The following is a 22,605-nucleotide window of genomic DNA, read 5'->3' as shown; positions in this document are numbered from 1 at the left end:
AAATAATTTCAAAGGGTGCAGGATCAGAGAAGACTAAAGGTCAAATCTATGGTATTTTACTTTGGATTTATTCACTTAACAAAAACTGAATCCTTGGAGAAACAACTCAAACATGAAAAAAGTTTGAATTTAAACAGCAGGAAAACCAGGAAAGGAAGGGCTGTAACACATTTTTTTTACACTGATTCACAGACACAAAGGTGGACAAAATGGAATTTTTTTTTCTTTGGTCTTCCAAATGAAGCAGACAGGGCATCAAGCCAGGATTTTACCTTTTTTAATAATATAAGGAAATGGGGAAAGTCCCTCAGAAGAACATGGTCCGATTTTTACATTGTGAGAATAAAAACAAAGGCTCCTCAAGGGCTCATTTCAGTATAGCTGCTGTAAATCAATTAGATCCCCATGCAGTCTGACCTCGGCTGATAAAATGTTCTGGTAAGAATGTGGAATTTAACTTCTTCCTGTGTTGTTCACAACTTATGTTTTTATGTTGTGAGCTAGACAATAAAACCTAACTTCTACTGGGGTAGGAAACAGAAGATTTTGGCACCTCTAGAAAGAGAACTATGAGCAACTACTGTAAAAAAATCCTAACAATAATTCTGTTCACTGTATTAAAAATTAACTTGAAAAACTTGCAGATGGGATGCAAATGAGTATTAGCTGGAGTAATAGAAAAATACACCACTGCAGACCTAAAGGAAAAGAACACCTGTTTCTCAGGATATTCATAGGGACAACTTTTTTCAGACATTTGTCTGACATTGACCTACTCTTTCAACAATTTCACACAATACAGTCTGAAAAAGCTGCTATTCTTGCATTAAGTCCACAACTACATTTGAGGCACAAATGATACCAGGAGCTACAAAAAGGTACTGGAAATTCCTCACGATTCTTTATTCCTCTGTGCATCATATGAGCCAGAGACTGCAGATGGAGAGTAGCTGCTCCTGCTCCAAGAGGAAATCTCATTCTTAGGGCCAAACTCCAAGTTTTGCTCCTTCAATGTTTCAGACCCAAAAGGTATGAAAGGAGTGCAACAAAGGAATAAATATTGAGGAGCAAAATTTTTAGTGCTGGACATATGAATAAACTCTAGTGAGCAGCAAAAAGAGCCTTTTTCTTCTTTAAATAATTTAAACACTTTGTATTACACTCTGGCTAATAAAAAGGTGTTACCTAAAGTACAGAGCAGGAAGACAAAATCCTAAGTGCAAACCTTTCCACACAAAAATCATCCTGAATGAAAAGTACGCTACACAAAAAAAAAAAAGCTGAATGAAAAGACTGACATCTGCCAGAAGTTCCCATGGCATGTTAATCCTTAACCAGTGAAAGGTGCTGGGTTTGAGGTGGAAACCACTTCATTTAAAAGAGCAGAGAGCTAATCTGCCAAAGGACAAATTTAGAAAAAACCCCAAACAGCTAACTAAAGGCAGAAGCTTTGCATGAAGTGTGGGAATCCTTCTGAAGTAGCCTGACCTGTGGAAAAAAAAAAAAGAAAAAAAGAAGAAAAGTCTCAGAAGTCTCAGTTCAAATACCTAAGATATGATAATGATCTGAAATATCAGACCTCTGAGAAAAGATGAGTCACTGCGTGGGTTGTCAACAGAAAAGCTTTTTTGTTTCTAAAGTCTGTCTTATGTTATGATTGAATAACAAAATGGAATAGGAGACACACAGGGAGATTATTTCATGTATGGGACAAAGTGATTTCACTCTGTGGAGTTAGAGTTAGATTTGCAGCTATAGTGCAACAGTTTCAAGCACTCTTCTTTATTGCTCATATATTGCCTACTTTCCCTAAACTACATTCTAAAAACAATCCTGATTTCCTTACTTCACCCAAGCTCTAGCCTAACTCTCTCAGCCAACCTGTCCCTTGCCTTCCCAGCCAGCCCATCCCATCCCTTGCTCCTAGACTATGAGAAATTTAAGTGAAAAAAAAATTGTAGGTGATTGGATGTGATCTTGCACTTGTAGTGCCATCTGAAAAGCAAAAGGGGAAGGAAAGGAAATAAAACATTGCATAATGCACTGCTGTACATGGAGCATTAGATGTACATTTAAAGCATTATTTTTACTATTGTGGTGTACTGAGCTGCATTTTTAAATCCACCACAATCCATTTTCAAGTTAAGGAAAACTAGACAAGTTGTGGCCTTTAGAACTGGGCCTTCACAGCTCCAATTGCTTGGGCTAGTTCAGATTTGCACAGTGGGTTTGAATTACAGGCTTTCAGGTACGTGCTTTAACAGCAGACACAGAGCACTCTCTCTGCAGCAGGCAAGGTCAGAGCCCCTCCTTCTGCCACCAGCCCAGCACACGCTTTGGTCACGTATTTCTTACTGTATCACATGCCACAAACTGGAGAGAAATCAGAGTAGCTGGGCAAGGTTAGGATTCAAGAATGTATTTGAGGAAGTATCTTCACAGTTTCAGCTGCTGTGAATTCTCCTGTTTCCTTCTCAGAAGACGCCGTAACACAGGCACGCTGAATTCTGCCACACTGATTTTAAAAATACTATCACTAGGGTATTTTTATTTGGGATTGAAAACACCCAAAAAAGAGGGTGCTAATCTATATCATATACTTAAAAAGGAGGAAAAAGCTTTTCTAAATGTCAAAAAACAGAAAAAAGCCCAATTTTCGAATTTGCCAATGCAACACAATTCCCAGAGACTTTGTGAAGGCAATATATTTCATTTTTCTGATGTGCACTATTTGTTTTACAGCAGTAAGATATAATCAGACTATTGACTGCTTATTGACACTTACTATCACTACATTACCCACCACTGTTTGAGTCCTTTGTTGATTTTCATTCTTAGGACAGTAGTAAAATGCCAGCAGCCACAGCACAGGATCCGGTTCTACAGAAGCCTTCAGTAATTGTTCTGCTGCAACATCCAGCCATTCTCCAAAACAGGCAACCAAAAACCAGATTTCAAAGAGGTCAGTGAGAGAACTGGAAAACAACAGATAAAATTAGGTATTTCTCATTATTTAATATTTTTATTTGCCTTAAATTATTTTTATATTTTATTTTACATTATTATTTTATATTTAAATATTTTTTCTTAAATTAACTGTCAGCATCCTTTCTAAAGGATGCTGACAGTTAATTTAAGAAAAAAATATTTAAAATATTCAACAGAGAATACCTTACCTACTAATCATACAGTCATGTACTACTTAGTCTATTATCTGAAATCACAATCAAATGAGACACACCCACTGTTCTTACAGATTAGATCTGACAGTACAACAGACTATCCTTAACAGCAGCTTCTAACAAAATACTTTGACAAAATATTGTGTATGAAAAGATACAGAATAAAATTCATCCCTACTGTTTATATGCTTCAGCTGCAGGATTTCCAAAACTTTAAAATCATTTTACACTCTTAACATACTGTTGCTTTTCACTTTCTCTCTGTTGCTTTCCAGGGTTATTTTCTGCTTTTTGGTAATTCATGAAGTGCATATTTTTTGGTAATTAATGAGGAATTACATTTAGAGGGACTAAATATAAAGTTTCAAAGTATATTTCAAAGTATATCTCCTGACTGTTAAAATTCATGTTTTCTTAAATGAAAATTTTGAAGGTGTTTACAAATGGATTATTGCTGTAAGAAAGGACCACCAATCATCTCTACGCTTTCTCATGTGCATTCCTCTAAAGTCAGAGAAGACTAAAGAAAAGAGATGCAAACTACTGGTAGGTGTCTCAGAAGCAAAAAAGTTAAACTAAGCATGGAAAGACAAACAGAAGGATAGCTAGATTAAGAACTAGGAACAATAATTTCTAATAAATTTGGCAAAACTTTAAAGAATTAGATGGTTTTCTTATGTTTTATTCCTGAGGACTCCAAAAGCTGCTTTCCTTTAATACCTTTGCAAGGAAACTACAAGAAGATCTTAGAAATTCCAGGAGTGGATGCTACCATTATCTTGAAGACTTTCTACGACTACAGAGCCTGTTTTGGAATCATGTACCCTCCACTTCCATCCCCACTGTTTCTGCCCACTCTGTAGCGGCACCTATGCTCCACTGTCATTGCAAAAAGTGGCACTTCACTATTTTTGGGACTTTCCCCCACAAAATGTCCGTAAGTTCATCAACTGATCAACTGACTTCTAGTTTAAAACATCATGTAACATTCACTGCTCACTGGGAGTACTACATATAATAATAAATCTCAGCACAGAAGCAATGTGTTGATTAGGAGGACACAGAAAGCACTTTGCTATAAGATTCACATTTGGTATAAAAGAAAACCCCTGAAAACCAACCTATATAAAAAGAAAGCACTGAGAACCAACAGGATATGCTGTGTAACAGTATTTTTTTCTCCTCTGTCATTCTTACTAAGTTGAAAGAATACGTAATCAAGAATAAAGCAATAAAAGAAAACTGAATACGGCTTCTTCATGGATATTAGTATTTATAACATGTTAGGTCCATTTTCTTTCTAACTGGGAGAGGTTTGGTAGAAAACATAATTGTTGTAAGAATTCTAAAGGAAGTAGGAGTGTATTCTGGCAAGTACAATACTGTTCAAACTAGTGTATTGTTCAAAATAAAGGAGGAAGGAATACTGTTCAAAAAGCCTATATATAAACCAAGAAAGGGCTGGGCAACAAAAGGAGAACAGACGTGGTTATATTACTGTAATGCATTATGATGGCATTTGTTTTATTTATTTGTTCTAAGCTCAAGTAATGTGTTTCTTTAAGGAATCAGGATCAGCTATGGGTCACACTCCAAGGACAGAAAAGTTTGACACACTTCAGGGATGAACAGGCGAACACTGAGCTGCAGCTTATACAGAAAGTGAGACGCTACCATAGACAGCCTGGCCTCAGAGAGAACAACAAAAAGCTTTTTTCTGCCACTCAGCAGCAAAAAAAGGCCCTGGGAGTTAACTGAAACCAAGCACGGTTGGCAAGTATCTTTGTTCCAGTACCCAGGGGAAAACTGGGACAGAGTGGCTGGACAGCAGCAAGGCAGAAAGGGACCTGGAGGTACTGATTAAAGACAGATGGAACACTAGCCAGCAGTGAGCCCAGGTGGCCAAAAGGCCAGTAGCATCCTGGCCTGTACCAGCAATAGGACCAAGGGAGTGACTGTCCCCCTGTAGTGGGCACTGGTGGGGCCACACCTTGAGTGCTGTGTCCAGTCCTTCTCTCAATTTAAGAAGGATAGTGAGATGCTGCAGTAAGTCCAGACAAGGGCAGCCAACCTGGTGAAGGGTGAACCAAACCCTGTGAGGGGCAGCTGAGGGAGCTGGGGTTGTTTAGCCTGGAGGGGGTTCAGGGGAGGGCTCACTGCTCTCCACAATAACCAGAAAGGAGGGTGCAGCCAGGTGGGGGTGGGTCTCTTCTCACAAGCACCAGTGACAGCACAAGATGACAGTCTTAAGCTGCACTAGGGAAGATTTATGTTGGACATGAGGAAGAAATTCTTCACAGACAGAGTAATCAGACATTGGAATGGGCTGCCCAGGGAGGTGACGGAGTCTCTATCCCTTGGAGATATTTCAACAAGACTGGATATGGCACTTGGTGTTGACAATGTGGTGTTAGGTCATAGGTTGGACTTGATGATCTCAAAGGTTTTTTCCAGCCTAGGCAATTCTGCTATTCTATGATCTTATTTCACAAGTCTGGCTGGCCTTGGTGTTCTATGTTTCTTTTGATATATTCTAAGCAAACCTGTATCCAAGCGCTATACAAGTCAGGTCTCGTCACACTCCTTATAAGAAAGAATTACAAGGCAGCAGCAGATAAAGATGTATGCTTTTTCATCATTTTCATATAGAAAATTCCCAGAACATCCCCTACCAAAGCATAATTCATGTAGACAAACAAACCCCAAGGGCAGCAGGTCAGAAACATGGAGTGACAGCCCAAAGATTAACACAACAAAAATGATCCTGCAGTCTGGCAGTCATATTTATGCAAATGAGGAAGTTTGCAGTTTGGGCGTTTGTACAAGCCTGCAGAAAGCCAAGCTCTTTCATAAAACAGGGTTAAAAGTTTTGAGGAAGAAATGGGAGAATAGACAAGTAAGCATTTCCATTATGCAACTAGGTATTCATTGGCAGGAATGACAAGATTCTATTTCCTCAGAGGCTATTGGCCATGTAGATAGATGCCATAAAGCTCAGGTTCAGAACGTAATCCACGTCCTGTTCTTAAAAATAAAGCCCAACTTAGAGAATCATAAGAAAATTATGAAACACAGCCACTAAAGACTTCAAATGACATGACCTTTCACAAACTACAATGCAAAGCACAAAAAGTTTGAAGATATTATACTGCTTACCTAGTGTTTGTATCTTCTACTAATGCTTTGAGCATATCCGAAATGTGTTTCACATGTTGAGACCAATATGTAGTTGGGAGTTCTGAGGATGAAGGTGAAAACAAAACACTTAAAATCATAGCCTGTCCACTAGAATGTAACACTGAAGCATTAAGGTTGCTGTAAGGTTTCTCCAAATTGATTAAGTTATCATGGAGTATTTAAAATTTCATTTTAAAATTTCCCAATTTTAAACAATACCCATTAGTGTGTTTCATACACCAATTCCTTGATAAAGCCATGGAAGGAAGTACAGCTTGGAATACTGAAATGAGGCTGATGTACCTTTGCTACTGCAATATAAATATATAATCAGTGCAGTAGCACTTCTAGAGGCTCTTGTACTGAGCTTTAATTATTGTCCATACAAAAATTATACCAAATTGAACAGTGGTTTCTTGATATGTATGAATAGGAAACATAAAAAAAAGTTTGGGTTTGCAAACTAAAATATCAGAATTCAAGCCTCAGAGAGAAACAGAAAGCCTGTTTCTTGTGAAATGCATGTGAATTTTTCCATAATGACAAGTATGGAAAGAAGAGGATTGCAGTATTTTTACAATCTCTGTAACATGGCTTCATTCCTACATAATTATGCATTCTTTCTTTGTTATTCACTTCTGATTTAGTTTTCTTTAAAGTTACATCGGTAGTATTGTTACACAAGAACCAGATGTTCCTGCAGAAAAATACATTAAAAAAATATTATGAAAATTGCTAAATCAAACACACCCTATAAAGGAAATTGCAAAAAGTTATCTCTATCCCTTTAGAAGTTATTTTAAGACATATACAGACCATGCAGATTCATAATGCTACAAATACTTTATGAAAAAACTTACCAAAAGGACGTCTGACTAAACCTCTAACAAGAGGCTGGTGATGGTACGGGAAGTAGGCCTTCAGTGGAAATTTATGCTAAGACACAAAATCATTATTTTAAGAGGTTTCTGGTCAGTTTTAAAAACAAACCCACAGTGAATAATCTCATCTCATTAAGGCAGTAATTAACAATACAGAGTGAAGCAAGAAAACAGAAAATTTAGTTAATTTTAGGATTTGGCATTAAAGAGGGGGATATTTAAGAAATGCTTGTTTACAAAAGGTAATTATTTATAGATTTTAAAAGTATATGCATAAAAAAATTCACAGCATGAAGAAAATTACATTACTAGTCTTAGTCTTTTTCCTCGTAATCACGTAAGCTTTCACTCTTAATATGCATTGCTTAAAAGAGACACTAGTTTAATTTCATTTTCGAGTGTAAACAGGCTCACAGATGATATTAAACTAAGAAGTAATAACATCTGCAGAATCTGAATGCATTGTGTAGATTATTGCCATCTGTTCAAAAATGGAAACCTGAAATTCTTAGGACCTGATCCAGCAGCAGGTAGGGCAGTCACAGATAACAGACTTGCCCTGTATATCTGAGAATGTGTGACTGGTATACTGTGAACACTGCTTGTGTAACTGAGACTAGCAGTAGCACACCTCTGTTTGTTCTGCAAACACGTACTACGGGCACGTTTAACATGGAGCATGTAGGTGCAACACCAGCTCCCCTTGAGACAGACAGAAAGCCAGCCAGGCCCACATGGTGATCACTGGCACAAAATCTAGTTGGAGTCCAGTAACTACCAGGGCACAGCAGGGTCAGCACTGGGCCCAGTCTTATTTAACACTTTCATTAATGAACTGGATGAAGGGGCAGCAAGTTCCCTTGGCAAGTTTGGTGATGACACAAAACTGGGAGGAGTGACTAATACATGAAAGGGTTGTGCTGCTATCCAGAGGGACCTTGACATGCTGGAGAAGTGGGCTGACAGAAGCCAAATAAATGTCAACAAGAAGAAAGTATAAAGTCCTGCACTTGGGCAGGAAAAACTCCAGGTACATGCTGGCAGACACTCAGCTGGAAAGCAGTTTGCAGAGAAGGACCTGGGGACCCAGTGGACACCAAGGTGAGTGTGAGTCAGCAGTGTGCCCTGCAACAGAGCAGCGAGTGGAATCTTGAGCTGCATTAGGCAAAGGATTGCCAGCAGGTCCAGGGAGGTGTTCCCTCCCCTCCCCTCAGCACTGTAAGCAGCCTTTCCAGCAGCCTAACCTGAAGTACTATGCCCAGTTAATGCCCAGTTCAATAAAGAGCCACAAGGATCATTAAAGACCAGAGAACTTCTATGAGGCAAGGCTGAGAGAGCCTGAAAAAGAGAAGGCTCAAGGGGATCTTACCAATGTATATAAACGCCTAAAAGGAGGGTGCAAAACAACAGAACTAGGGTTTTCGCAGTGGTGCACAGTGACAGGATCAGAGTCAATGAAACAAACTCAAGCACAGGAGGTTCTGTCTGTATGTCAGAAGACACTTCTGTAATTTATCTTTTCTCCTTGTTTTTACTGTGATATGGCCAAGCACTACCACAGTTTGCCCAGAAGAGTTGTAGAGTGCCACGTGGACATAGTCCTGGACAATTGGTTCTAAGTAGCTATGATTTGGAGCTGAGGAGTTAGACAAGATGATGTCCAGAGGTCCCGTCCAGTTCTCAAGCAACCTATGATTCTCTCCTTTATATCTTTGAATCTCCATATCATTAATCTTAGAACTCTTGTCTTCTTTTTTAGGAATAAGAAGGCATTTAGCTAACAAATAATCTCTTGAAGCACAGACTGGGAATATGAACCCTATAAAATGCGACAGAGCTGTAAATCCAATGCAGACTGCATTTAATAACTATTTTCTATTGGCATATATATGCACACATCTCATAAACAAATAAAAAGACACATTCTCTCTATAATCTTTTTTTTTGTTCTCTCAACAACAGTTAAGTGAAATTACAGCACATGAATATATACACTCTTCTTAGACAGTCTATATTTCACTGGTGTAGTAAGACTGTGAAGTCTTTTTGTTGAGAGTACTTAGGCTAAATAGAAAAAATAATAATCCCTATAGTAAAGTATACATGTAGCAAATTAACTTGCACAAAAAATTCCCATGAAAAAGCAGCCCCTTGCTACAGTTAGCAGTAATCAAGACAACCACAGCATACACTGCATAGAAAACAGTATTGTGAAGTAAGGGAAAAACAATTTTCAGTATACTGTCTAGGCAAAGCCAAAAAGATTTGTCATATAAACACAATATTTTAGTCAGTTTTTTCCTCACATAAGCCATCACAAAATGCAAACCAAGGTACTATCAGAAAGAACATATCACCTGCACAGCAGGATTAGCTTTTGGGTGTCTGATGGGCGTGGAATCTTTACTCTCATTCTCACCCACTGATCCCCACCTGGGGCTACACAGTGTGCTCTTGCCACGCAGTCAGGGTGGCACAAGATTATCATGCACAGCACTAATGTATTAAGCAAGACAGCTGCCTGAAGCTAGAAGACAGATTCAATCACATTGCTAATTAAAAGCCAGTATACCACAAGTTTCAAGAAATCCCAGCATTCTCTTAATTACCATCTCCCTCAAAAAGATGCAAAAAATCAAAGGAACTGAAAGTTTTGTTAAGTTTAAAGTGGGAGGTTTTAAATGGTAAGGTCTTCCCAAACTTGCATCATATGAATTTGATTTCAAAAAACAAACAAGATGGTCAGGATGTGACCACATATCACCTGCACAGCAGGATTAGCTTTTGGGTGTCTGATGGGCGTGGAATCTTTACTCTCATTCTCACCCACTGATCCCCACCTGGGGCTACACAGTGTGCTGTTGCCACGCAGTCAGGGTGGCACAAGATTATCATGCACAGCACTAATGTATTAAGCAAGACAGCTGCCTGAAGCTAGAAGACAGATTCAATCACATTGCTAATTAAAAGCCAGTATACCACAAGTTTCAAGAAATCCCAGCATTCTCTTAATTACCATCTCCCTCAAAAAGATGCAAAAAATCAAAGGAACTGAAAGTTTTGTTAAGTTTAAAGTGGGAGGTTTTAAATGGTAAGGTCTTCCCAAACTTGCATCATATGAATTTGATTTCAAAAAACAAACAACATGGTCAGGATGTGATTTGGGAATCTGAAGTCAAGTTTGCAACCTATAAGTAAAATAAGATTTTTCGTATTTATAGTTCAAAATTTTAAGGTAAGAAACTGATCTTGCTTTTGTTTAAATTAGCACAAAATTGATTCTACTTAATTCAGTTCAGTAAGACCTGTACAAAAATCTGTGCAGAAGAAGAAAGACCAAGCTGTGAAATTTGAGAATTTAGATCAAGGAAATTTTCAGAGAGACCACTGTTGAGGATCAGAAACTGAAACCAGTATGTATTCTGTGTCCCAGTACGTATTACCTTGTGTCTTTTACCTTCTGAACAGACAAATATGACTATTTAATATACTACTTATAATTATTTAAGAATGGGGTTGTTATCTCTGCTTCAGTTATTGTCAGAGACCCTGCTACTGCAAAACAAAAATTAATCTAGCATTTTTCCTCCTTTTTATCACAGATGAATGTTCATGTTCACTCTATAGGCAGAAACCTCAGCATGAGGGGAACTGAGCCAGGGAAAAGCACTTTAGGCCAAAGTACTTGAGGGTTAAGTAAGGTAAACTGCTCTTACATACTAATTTCATGCTATAATTTTATGCGCAGGTGAAGATGTTTGAACTGAACTTTGCCATATCTGTGCAGCTACAGAGGGATGCTATTATTACCTCATTATATTCAGTCACTTCTCTAAAGAATAGAATTGGGGTTTTTTCTTGCAAAATTTTGCCTTTGTCACTGGAAGAAAACACTAAGAAAGAGATCTTGACTAACCTGTTTGTTGTCATTCTGGTAAGCCTGAAGGAAGAGCTGTGTAAACACCTGTATTATTGTCATAACTTCTGAAGTTCCATCAGTTTCCATCAGTGCATTCCTATGCATTGAAAAGTTAGATATGACAGATCAGATAATTAGTCTGCCCATCACACCACTGCTAACTGAATGAAAGAAAAAGGTATATTCTTTGTATGCTGTAGATTCAAACTGTGTCTGAGCTCATTACACCACTAACAGAAATACTAACTTTGCAGGCTTTTAAATTATATTTTTAGTTTAAAAAAAAACAACCAAAACAAACTTCATACACAACTCCTACAAAATAAATTAGACTTAGTTAATATATACAATATACATGCAGACAGATAATTTATCCTACCTAAGTAAGTATACAATCAAAAAGACTAGCACAACTTTATTAGCCAAATTTGGCATCTGATCAGTTTAATGTGTTCAGAGCAACTATTCCCACGACTGAGTTAAGCATACTTTATACTGTTTTGTAGCACTGCATCCCCTAGGCCACTCTAGAGGTTTACAAAGGTGAGTGCTTCAACTTGTTTCCACAGAGCAAAATAACCTTGAGCAAATGGAGCAAGTGGAGAAAAACACACAGAAGCAATTTCCATTCTCTTACTTGAAAGACATACAGTAGAAAGGAGAAAAAATGTTCAAAGTAAGTTGCCAGTAAGATACAAGTATTAGAGAATTGTTTCTTTCCTTCTGAAACATATGAAGAGCTAACACATTACTGTAACATAGAAATGTCACAAAACTAGCGGCAAATATAACCACTGGTAAAAAAACCCCAAGAAACAGTACATGGAAACTCCAGACAACCTAGGTGTGTGGGCTTCTGTATAGCCACACAAGGCAAGAACACACAGCAAGAAAACATTGGGAAATAAAAGCAGTACATAGTATCACTGTGATAATACAGAACAATTAATCAAAGTATGCATGCAAATAGAAGAGAAAGTTATTACAGAAAGAGTCACAATCCATACTTCCAACAGAACACTAGACCCAAATATAAAAGAAATTTTGGGCCAGCTATAGAAACCTAACACAGTTTGCTACTTCCAACAGAACACTAGACCCAAATATAAAAGAAATTTTGGGCCAGCCAGCTATAGAAACCTAACACAGTTTGTAAGCAAGGAAGTGCATTTTCTTTAACAGCAGTTCTTTAAAATCTCACATGTGATTACAACTGGAATAGTATCTTAACATCTGCACACCACTTGATAATAGTTGGAAGGATGTTAGAGAAACAGAACAAAAATAAACAGAAGGCTGCATAAACCAACTGGTCTGCAAAAAACCAGCTAACATATACAGCTTAATGTAAGTATCAAGAGGAGGTGAGACACAGTATTCTTAAAATACATCAACGTTTTAATGCCAACAATGCAGAGGAACAAGCACACTAAGCAGAAAAATTCAAAGAAAGGGTGCAGAAATGTAGGCTCAGGAAAACATAATTTTTTAAGACAATTTGAAACATTAATAGAAGTGCAAAGTTTTACCAGGAAATACTGTGTTGGACAAAGTCCTGCATTAGCTGAGAAACATAATTTTATCCATTTCTACTGTCTACCAAAGGGAAAGGATGCAAAAGTGCAGTGAAGTCATGTGGTTGCTTTTTTTTTAATATTCCATATAGCGTGACCTTAAATAAACCAAGAAGCTTGGAAAAATTTTGTCTCCCTGTACCATCACAACTACAGTCTCCAGCCTAAGACATCAGTACACATCTGCTGAAGCCACATCAATTTTTAAATGCATCTTGCTTTGGGAAAGTGATTAATGTCAGCTCTTTAGAAAATGCTATCTGTGTGCAGACATGGGACCACAGCAACAAAGGCTGAGAGCAGTGACTCCCAGTGTGGCTCCACTGGTCTACATTTTCTACAGCCAAGCCTCTTCTGTTAGTGTCTGCACAAACCTAAATGTGCACACAGACACACAAATGTCCCCACACACCTTACCTGGGAGCCCTGTTTTCCTAAGAAAGGAAACACCTGATAAGCAAAGGATGTCAGTCACTAAATACATTATTGTTGTATTGGAATTGTTAACACTGATAACCGTGGCAGTAGATCTAATTAAAATTACTAAGTATGCCTCTTCTGTTAGTGTCTGCACAAACCTAAATGTGCACACAGACACACAAATGTCCCCACACACCTTACCTGGGAGCCCTGTTTTCCTAAGAAAGGAAACACCTGATAAGCAAAGGATGTCAGTCACTAAAGACATTATTGTTGTACTGGAATTGTTAACACTGATAACCCTGGCAGTAGATCTAGTTAAAATTACTAAGTCAAGTGAAAAGAAGAGAAAAGCCACTGAAAACTGAGTATAAAGGATTTGAAGCCCCCACATGGTAACCAATATATAGGTTCAAAATAATTTTAATGCATTCAAAACCAAATTCACTATTTATAGGTGGATCAATATTTGAAGGTCATTAAAAGCATATCTAACATAAATCCTGAAAACCATAAACAAAATGTAAAAGAGGTTACACTGGCTAGTACAAAAGTTGTTGCTAAATGCTACCTTCATGTTGGCGTGGGCCAAGCCATTTCAGCATTTATAATTTTCACGCCAAAACTGTATTTCAACCACAAATCTCTACTGAAGTACGAAATAAATTACAAATTTAAAAGGCTAAAATACAGTGTAGTCAACTGTACTAATGATTATTATGATGCAAGTTTTACCTAAAGTTCATAAGATTTTTAACATTTTTCATTATTTGCAGTGTACTACATAGAAAGGGGCTTTAAAGCAGACAGGTAAAGAAAAAGATATCCTGAAATTACAATATGTTGCAGATTATAATACTGCTTCTGCTCTTGAAGAAAACCTCAATGTTTAAATGGGTCATTTAAACCCCCCTCCCACAGTAATTTCAAAACTTACTTGAAAATTTCATTTACAATTCTGAAAATAGCAGGATGGCTTGCTGCTTGTGGCTGTTGATAATCAAATGAAAGAAAATTAGGTATTAATAAGGAACAACTCATACAACTGTCATTGCATAATTTACAGCTTAACTCATGGATGCTATTACACAGCCATTATTAAACTGTAACTCTAAGATCAACTCTCACTAAGCCCTCAGATTTTCTCAGGATTACAATACTTAGGATTCTCTACAGTGAGACCAAGCAGGCTCAACAGCTGACAAATGCAAACACCTGGGATCCCAAACTGTTTATGACAACAGTCACTACAAATACTAAAGGTGGCAAACAGAAAGAACAGGTCGTCGCATGCCATTGCTAGAGGCTAGACACGGGGAGTAGATTTTCAAAAAGCTTTTATTTCCTCTCTGCAGACAATCCTCTCAGGATGTGCTTTGAGACTCTTGCTACATCTTCAAAATTAAATTCCACAAATTAAATTGATTTTATCACCTTTAATAGTTTTGCATGCATTTTCGTCCAAGACATTTTCTCACAGTAATTTTCTTCTGTGAATTCAGTGTTGCTAGTACAAGCTAATTGTCTCAGTGCCTCAAAAAAAAAATTTTAACTAGTGAAGCCTTTTACCATGCTCCCACACAAAACACTGTTTTGAGAAAGCTGTTATGTTAAACATGCACCAGTAAACACACTGCTTTCTAATTAGGCTTTTATAGAACACCTAGAAAAAACGCACTTATGCATTTCCCAAAGTATTAAGTTGAAGTCTAAGTTGAAAAGCAAATCCTTACTAGTGTCTCTGATGTTAGTGCCTGAAGATTTAGTAAGAATATAGTTCTTGAGCAGCCTAGTGTAAAGCATGTTGAATAAAATGTACCATATAAACTTTAGGAAGCGTGGTACTTATAAAATGGCATTTATTAATACAGATTGAAGTGCATAATGCACTACTGAAAACTTGTATGCACTTGTTTCAAGCTCAAAAGTACCAAGTAGAAAATTAACATAACACTGTAATAATATATATAAATTAAATTATATAATATATATTATATTATATAATTATATAAATTTATGCTTATAAAAATAAGCTATAATCATTATCATAACAACAGTAATAACAATTAAAATAATCTATTTTAATAGTGCACAGGGAGAACAAGGACTTTGCCTGCTGCGATCCGCAGAGGATAACCCCGGAAAGGCAGCCACTCTCAGTAAGAAGGGCTGAGGAGCGCCCCGGCTGCGCAGGGAACGCGCGCCACCTCCCGCTCCTGCGGGAGCAGCGCCGCCCCAAAGCCCGCAGCCGCCGAGCGGGGCAGAGCCCGCGCACCACACCGGCAGGCGGCACGGCCTCTCCTTCTCCGGGGCTTCGGTCTTCTGCTCGTGTGTCGTTTCTCTCCTTCTTTGCTTGTGGAAAGATTGGACTGTATCTCCAGAGCTGTCTGCTAGCCCCAACCATCCTGAGAGGTACTGGAGAGCAGTGGAAAGTGACAGTATGTTTTCAGTCCTGTTGAACAGTTGATTCCCTAATTCCTCCCCCGTCTTTCACTCTGCCCACCTTTGCACTTTGCCCACCTCTGACGAGGAACGGACACACTGTTGCTCAAGACAGGCTACAAACCAGAAAGGGTCCACCAGAGCATCAGCCCACAAACCAAGATCAAATCCTAGTTCTTTTGAACAAGTCCAAAATGAATGTGCCTCATACAACAATGAAAAACGCTGCACATCTTCCTGGCAGACAGCAGCAATCTAACAGTATTCACTACAAGAAATCATAGTTAATAGGATTTTATCTAAACTACTGAAATCAATATGAATTTCATCACTGGTAGTCAAAAGGGAAAAAACAAACAAATCCAAGCCCAAACCCCACTGTTACCTAATTTCACAAGATTTTGATCAATGGACTGCATGGAATTAATTTGCAAGCATTCAAGAACAAGAATGCTGTGATAATGCAAAATTCCGCCCCACAATTTGAAGATGCCCTTTGTGTAGCAAGTCAAGAGCAGGCAGCACAATTCTGCTACTGCCAGGAGCAGTTCTGGTATTTGGGAGAGATTATCATTTTCAGGAGGGATCTTAATAAAATTTTCTTCTTGTTGACACTACCTACTTATATTTTCAAAATAAAAAGGCATTTTATGTTTCAATAATCTTGTCTGCAACTATTCAATGCTTTTCACAGAAATCAAACCCTATGCGTTGTTCAATCACTTCTAAAACATGCACAATACAGACAGCACAATACACACTAAACAAAAAGATTCAAACACAGAACTGCATGTGTGGTATTATGATAGAAAAAATGTACTTTTAACACAATGTTTTCCAGACACAAGTCTTAAAGAACTATACCACTTATGTATCTGTATTATTACAAAGCAGAATCTGAAACAACTTATTTATAACACAAAACCAGAACTTAATAAAAAAAATAAGAATACATCTGTATCTACAGTAAGCAAGTAAATGGGAAAAATTGAGAAAGAATAATATGCATTTTATTCACATCACAGAACCCTCTGTAACAACCACAAGTAGGAATAAACATGGGGAAGTAAACATGCCCAAGGTCATACAGATTTGAGGTGGTAACTCTTGATTTCCAGACTCACATGCAATTAATTGGACACAACACTTTTAGAAGTTAAGCACATCTAACTTTAGGAAACTACTACAGTGCTGTATTTCAAATGTTGTCTGCATCTTCCAATTGTATATTTGTATTTCTGAATTTTATTTTATATTTGCCAGTTTAAAATAGGAAATGTTACATTTTTCTTACAGGAAATGCCAGAATGTGTTTTTATTTTGAAGCATACATTTATTTTTAAAGCACAAGTGTATTTTTACAGAAGTTTTAAAAGTGCCTGAATTTATCAACATTAAGACTAATTTTCTCTGTTCTTCCTCTTTTCTTCCCCATTAATGCCTCTTTCATTGGCTCTGTACACTGGGGAGGGTTTTGGCTGCACAGAGCTCAGGGACAGTGGGGATAAGGCTGGGTGCCTGTGGGTGACAGTCAGAGGGATGGCCAGCATGGCAGAGATCCTGCTGGGAGTCTGTCACAGACCACCCAGCCAGGATGAAGTGAAATATTCTGTCAGTGCATGTTTCATGATCACTGGCCCTTGCTCTTGTGGGAGACTTTAACTTGCCAAATGTCTGCTGGAAACTCAGCAGTGGAGAGGAGACAGTCTAGGAGGTTCCTGCAGTGTGTGGAAGGAAAATTCCAGACACAGTTTATAAGGGAGCCTACCAGGGCATGCCCTGCCAGACCTGCTGTTCACAAACAGAGAAGGGCTGTGGGACATGTGGTGGTCAGGGACCATCTTGGGCACACTGACCATGGAATGACAGAGTTTCTCTGTTCTTGGTGAAGTAAGGAAGAGATCAACAGAACTTCTACCTTGCACTTCCAGAGGGCAGACTTTGGCCTGTTCAGGACACTGGTTCAGAGAGCCTCTCAGGAAACTGCTCTTAAAAACAAAGGGGTTCAGGAAGGCTGGACTTGCATTAAGAAGGAAACTTTAAAGGCATAGGAGCAGGCCATCTCCATGTGCCAATAGATGAGCTGGGAGAGAAGATAACTCCCCTGGCTGAACAGGGAGCTTTCATGGGAGCTCAGAGAAAAAAAGAGAGCTTATGACCTTTGGAAGAAGAGCCAGTCAATTCAGGATGTCATTAGGTTATACAGAAAAACTAGAAAGGCAAAACCTCAACTAGAACTCAATCTGGACACTGCTGTAAAAGATTATACAAAGTGTTTTTATAAATACTTTAACTACAAAAAGAGGGCAAAAAAAAACAAACCTCCATCCTTTACTAGACATGGAAGGGAACAGAGTCCTCTGTTAGGGATGAGGAAAAGGCTGGGTACTTAATGCTGTTGACCACAGTCTTTAACAGAAAGCTCCATTATCCTCAGGGCAGCCACCCTCCTGAGTAGGCAGACAGGATGGGGGAGCAGAACAGACCCCCTGCAATCCAGGAGGAAGTTGTGAGTGACCTGCTGTGCCACTTAGACAATCACTAGTCTGTGGAGTCAGATGGGATCCACCCAAGGGTACTGAAGGAGCTGGCAGAAGTGCTCATTAAGCTGCTCTCCATCATTTGTCATTAGTCCCAATTGAGGTCTCAGACGTCTGAAGGTTAGCCAGTGTGACACGCATCTACAAGAATGGTGGAAGGGAGGATCCAGGGAACTACAGGCCTGTCAGCCTGACCCTGGTGCCAGGAAAGGTTATGGATCAGATCACTTTGTGAGCAATCACACTGCACATACCAGGGGATCAGGTCCAGCCAACAGGGGTTTGGGATAGGCTGCCTGACCAACCTAATTGCCTTTTATGACCAGGTGACCTGCCTATTGGATGAGAGAAAATTTGTGGATATTGTCTACCTGTACTTCAGCAAAGCACCTCATTTTAAGGACACTGAGGGGCTGGAATGAGTGCAGAGAAGGGTCTGGAGCATCCTGTGAAGAGTGGCTGAGAGAGCTGGGGGTGTTTAGCCTGGAGAAAAGGAGGCTCAGGGGTGACCTTATCACTTTCTAAAACTGCCTGAGAGGAAGGTGCAGTCAGCTGAGGATCAGCCTCTTCTCCCAGGCAACGAGTGACAGGACAAGAGAACATAGTGGCAACCTGTGTGGGGATCAGGAAGAATTTTGTCAGTGAGAGAGTGGTTAAACATTGCAACAGGCTGCCCAGGGAGGTGTTGGAGTTACTATCCCTGGAAATGTTCAAAAAACCAACTGGATGTAGCACTTAGAGTCATGATTTAGCTGACATGGTAGTTTTTGGTCAAAGATTTGACTCGACGATCTTGGATGTCTTTTCCAACATTCTACCAGTCTATGTTAAGAAGGTGGAAAACAAAATGCAGCAAGAACAGATGGTTTATAAAGAAAAAGACAACAAATTTTAAGTTCTCTGAACCTATTGCACTTTTCTTGCAACATACCTTTGAAACAAATAAAACTACCTTGGAAAGCTATTTCAGAATCAAACAGAAACTATAAATGAACCAATTCAATCACGTCTCTTTTTACATACATGGGCTTTAAATATCTGTGTATGTACATATCTATCCATTCCTGGTAAAACATAAAATACTAGTATGTGTATTTACTGCATGTTTAGTTGTTAATGCAGACCTAAAAATCCTAAAGTTCCTTCACAAAGGAAGACATCCACTCACCCACTCAATTTCAAAGAAGCTAAGAGACCATCTGTGATGGCCACTTTACTTGTTTTTATTACTTCTGAGTAACTACAGAATTTCCAATATTAATTTCAGTTTAACCACAATCGCACAAACATAATAGCATGCCATATAAACATAAGTTAGTGGACCATCACACAACAATTACTCTTGGAATTAAAATATATTAGTACATATCAAGTTTATTTCGTAAAAGAAGTACAGTAGTTAACAACTATCTGCCTTGGATCTCTGTGAGGTTTATGCATTATGATTATACATTATACATTATGATTACTGTATGAAGATACTTGATTTAGATAAGTTACTCTGATAATGAAATTATGAAAGACCTGATTGACATTTCTTTCTTATAATGCAGTATAATCAAATCACTAACATATTTCTGACTATTTGTCCTCTAAAATTTTTCTTCGAAGGAGGAAAGTAGAAATCTAGTTTTGTCTCATGATTCCACTATTACCATATCCATAAGGTAAACAGAGCTTACATCCTAAAACACCATACTCCAACTGCCAAAAAATGCATATCCATATTCCTAAATAAATATTTAAATATCCTTTAGGCAGCCTAAATTAATATACTGTTGGATTCGAAGTGCTGACTTAATTTAATGTCACACAAGTGTCTTTACAGTACCATTAACATGTTTTACAAAATATCATTATGCATCTAGACCACTATTTCCAGATCACATTATTTTCCTTCTACACTGCCTCTCTGAAGCTTCTCATCCTGTTGTTTTTACCTGTTATGCCATCTCCCATACATGCACTCTCCCTCTTATCAGTGCCTATCAATCCAGCTGCCTACTGCTCTCTTCTTTACGGCTCCATTCATTCCATTCTTTGTCCACAGGATGTCCTCTCTAAACTAGCTTTCAAAGCTGCTACACTGGTCTTGTACATATCTTATTTTGAAAGCACAAAGTCTTGGGAGCAGAGTCAAGTAAAGACAACCTAAGTGTGCTAGCATAGTAATGTTCCATTCTTTTCAGAGATCAGGATGTAAAGGAAACTGAAGGATGAACATTTTTATTAAATGACAAAAACCAACACCTGAAACAAGCATTTGACTCTTTTTTAAGGTATCTTTTTTTTCCTCAGCTGGTGTAATACCAAATACTATATAAAATTACAATATATCTGATATAGAAAAATTACGCATAGACTCTGGTTGCTGTAATACCTAAATCCCCAGATGGCATATGAAGAACTGCTGACAAAAAGGCATTTATAAGATTTGCAAGTATCATAATGGAACCCTAAAATTTCCAGGTTCAATTATAAAGGAAGAATATTTAAAGGTAGCATTCTTTTCCTGACTAGAATACATACTCTGTAAGCAGTTTCATAGGCTGAAAATAAAATACCATATGCCATTCATTAGTTCTGTCATTTTATGAAACATATAATTTGAGTGCACAGCACACATGCTATTTCACGCTGCAATTAACAATTAAATTTACATTTAGTGCTGCAAACTAGCTCATTATTTTGGAAAAAGTACTGTGTCAGGTTTTCTCATAGGGAAGATTTTTTGTGCTCTGCAAAACATAGCATTTGAAACCAAATTTTAATTACAGTTTAGCAAATGTTTTGCATTAAGAATTTTATTCAGGTTAGCAAACAAAACCAAGTAACTAAGCAGTCCACAACAAGAGATTCCAGTTGTTCAGACTGCTGGACAAAGGGCAAAGAGATTGAAGTAAAAGCAGATTCAAATCCTTCCTGGCCAGAGTTTAAAATTTTTTAAGACAGAGAAAGGTACTCAGCACCCTCACCAGTGGGATCCTTGTTCCTTTCATCCAGTCATTCTTCATGACTGGATGAAACAATTTTTCACTTCTACCAATTCAGTGTAAAAACTAAAAAATAGTGATGTTTGTAAGACTCAAGATTTGGCTTACATTAGCAGGCCATATGTCCCATAATGGCCATTTATGCTAATGTATGTCTCTATGCTGACATATTTGAAAACTGTCATTCCTGAAGCACGAAAGAGCAGTATCAAATGTACTACATGTTGTACATACCAGCAATGAGTCTTTTATGACACGAGCCACTTCTTCCAGTGAATTCAACTGAATGGAAAACAGCTGGTCTAAAAGATGTAAGGTAGCTTTTTCAAGGCTTGGTAAGTGACGAAGCCAAAGACTGAAGACAGCTGATTCAGGAAGGGAGATCTTCTTCCTGGTTTAGAGAGGAAAATACTGTTTTACCTGAGTAACTAGAAGCAAGACAAAAAAAAAAAAGTACTTTTCTTTTTTTTTAATATACTGGGGAAAAAGGAGACACAGTGATCAACCTGAAGCAAGAGAGAGAATATCTTGTTTACAGTAGCCTGTTCAATAGCAAATCATGATAGCAAAGAATAACAGGAAATCACCATCATCTACAAATGCAACTTTACCACACATCTTCAAAACCTAGAAATTTGGTCATGTTGGATCCCATCAAAGAGAAACAGAATGTTTAAGTCTGGAGTTCCCTTCCTCTCTTCAGAAAGGCTCTCAAACCCAGACTAGTTCCTGCAGACAGCTACCGACAGATGAACAGGAAGGTTTCTGCTCTATAACCAAAGTATTACCTATCTTTGCAGAGAAATAAGGAAGAAAGCAAAAACCAACAACAACAAAAAGGGAAAAAAAAAGATAACAAAAGAAGAAAAAAAATTACTTAGAGGTAGCTTCAGCCGACCAGCACTGACCAAAGCTATATAACAGACAAATAGTTAAGAAGACAAGTTATCTCTTCACCTAAAAACTTCAGCTATTAGTGTTGTATCATCACAAAAGAAACGGCACAGTGTGGACCAGCATGAATCAAAATATACTAAACTAACCTCCCAGGAAGAGCTATCACGCACCCTAGAATATTTTTGTAGCTATTGTGATAGCTGCAAATTAAAAGGTTCAAATCAAAACAATACATAAATAACAATAAATATTTGCCTTGGTATTAAATCAAGTTAAGGTTAAATGAGGCTGGAGAGTGAATGTAAACTAAAGCTACTGATAAAAGGAGAAAAATACCATCAGAAAAAATACTAAAGCCATTTTAGGATCCATTTTTAATGTATTTCTTTTGTCATATGTTTGTTTCATTATCAACTCTCAGAATTCTGAATTTCTTTAAAAAGCCTGTATTTTTTCCACTCAAGAGTGGAATGACCTTAGAGTATACATGAGGAGACAAGAAATACATTGAAGTATCCAGAATTCAAAACTGTAAAGCAATGCTCAATATCAGGATGTGGTTTTATTAAATATTATTATT

General features: G+C 38.0%; 1 protein-coding gene across 5 annotated transcripts in view; it reads right to left on the bottom strand.

The window, feature by feature from the left end:
* Positions 1–22,605, bottom strand: part of FANCC (FA complementation group C) — a 77,551-nt gene that overhangs the window by 3,731 nt on the left and 51,215 nt on the right. For 4 of the 5 annotated variants that reach the window (XM_039729744.1, XM_039729745.1, XM_039729743.1 and 1 more), the window contains exons 8-13: positions 21,363–21,519; positions 14,091–14,143; positions 11,157–11,256; positions 7,220–7,295; positions 6,339–6,420; positions 2,804–2,975 (exon numbers count right to left, since the gene is read on the bottom strand). In XM_039729744.1, coding sequence (XP_039585678.1) covers positions 2,804–2,975; positions 6,339–6,420; positions 7,220–7,295; positions 11,157–11,256; positions 14,091–14,143; positions 21,363–21,519 — 640 coding nt within the window. Of the gene's footprint in view, positions 1–15; positions 1,489–2,803; positions 2,976–6,338; positions 6,421–7,219; positions 7,296–11,156; positions 11,257–14,090; positions 14,144–21,362; positions 21,520–22,605 lie in introns of those variants that run through there. The other variant, XM_039729746.1, reaches the window with a different exon arrangement.

The sequence above is a fragment of the Passer montanus genome, unplaced genomic scaffold, assembly GCF_014805655.1.
Source record: "Passer montanus isolate IOZ18808 unplaced genomic scaffold, ASM1480565v1 scaffold7, whole genome shotgun sequence".
Taxonomy (NCBI): domain Eukaryota; kingdom Metazoa; phylum Chordata; class Aves; order Passeriformes; family Passeridae; genus Passer; species Passer montanus.
Note: the sequence above shows the minus strand (reverse complement) of the source record. Positions and strands in the feature narration are given on the sequence as shown.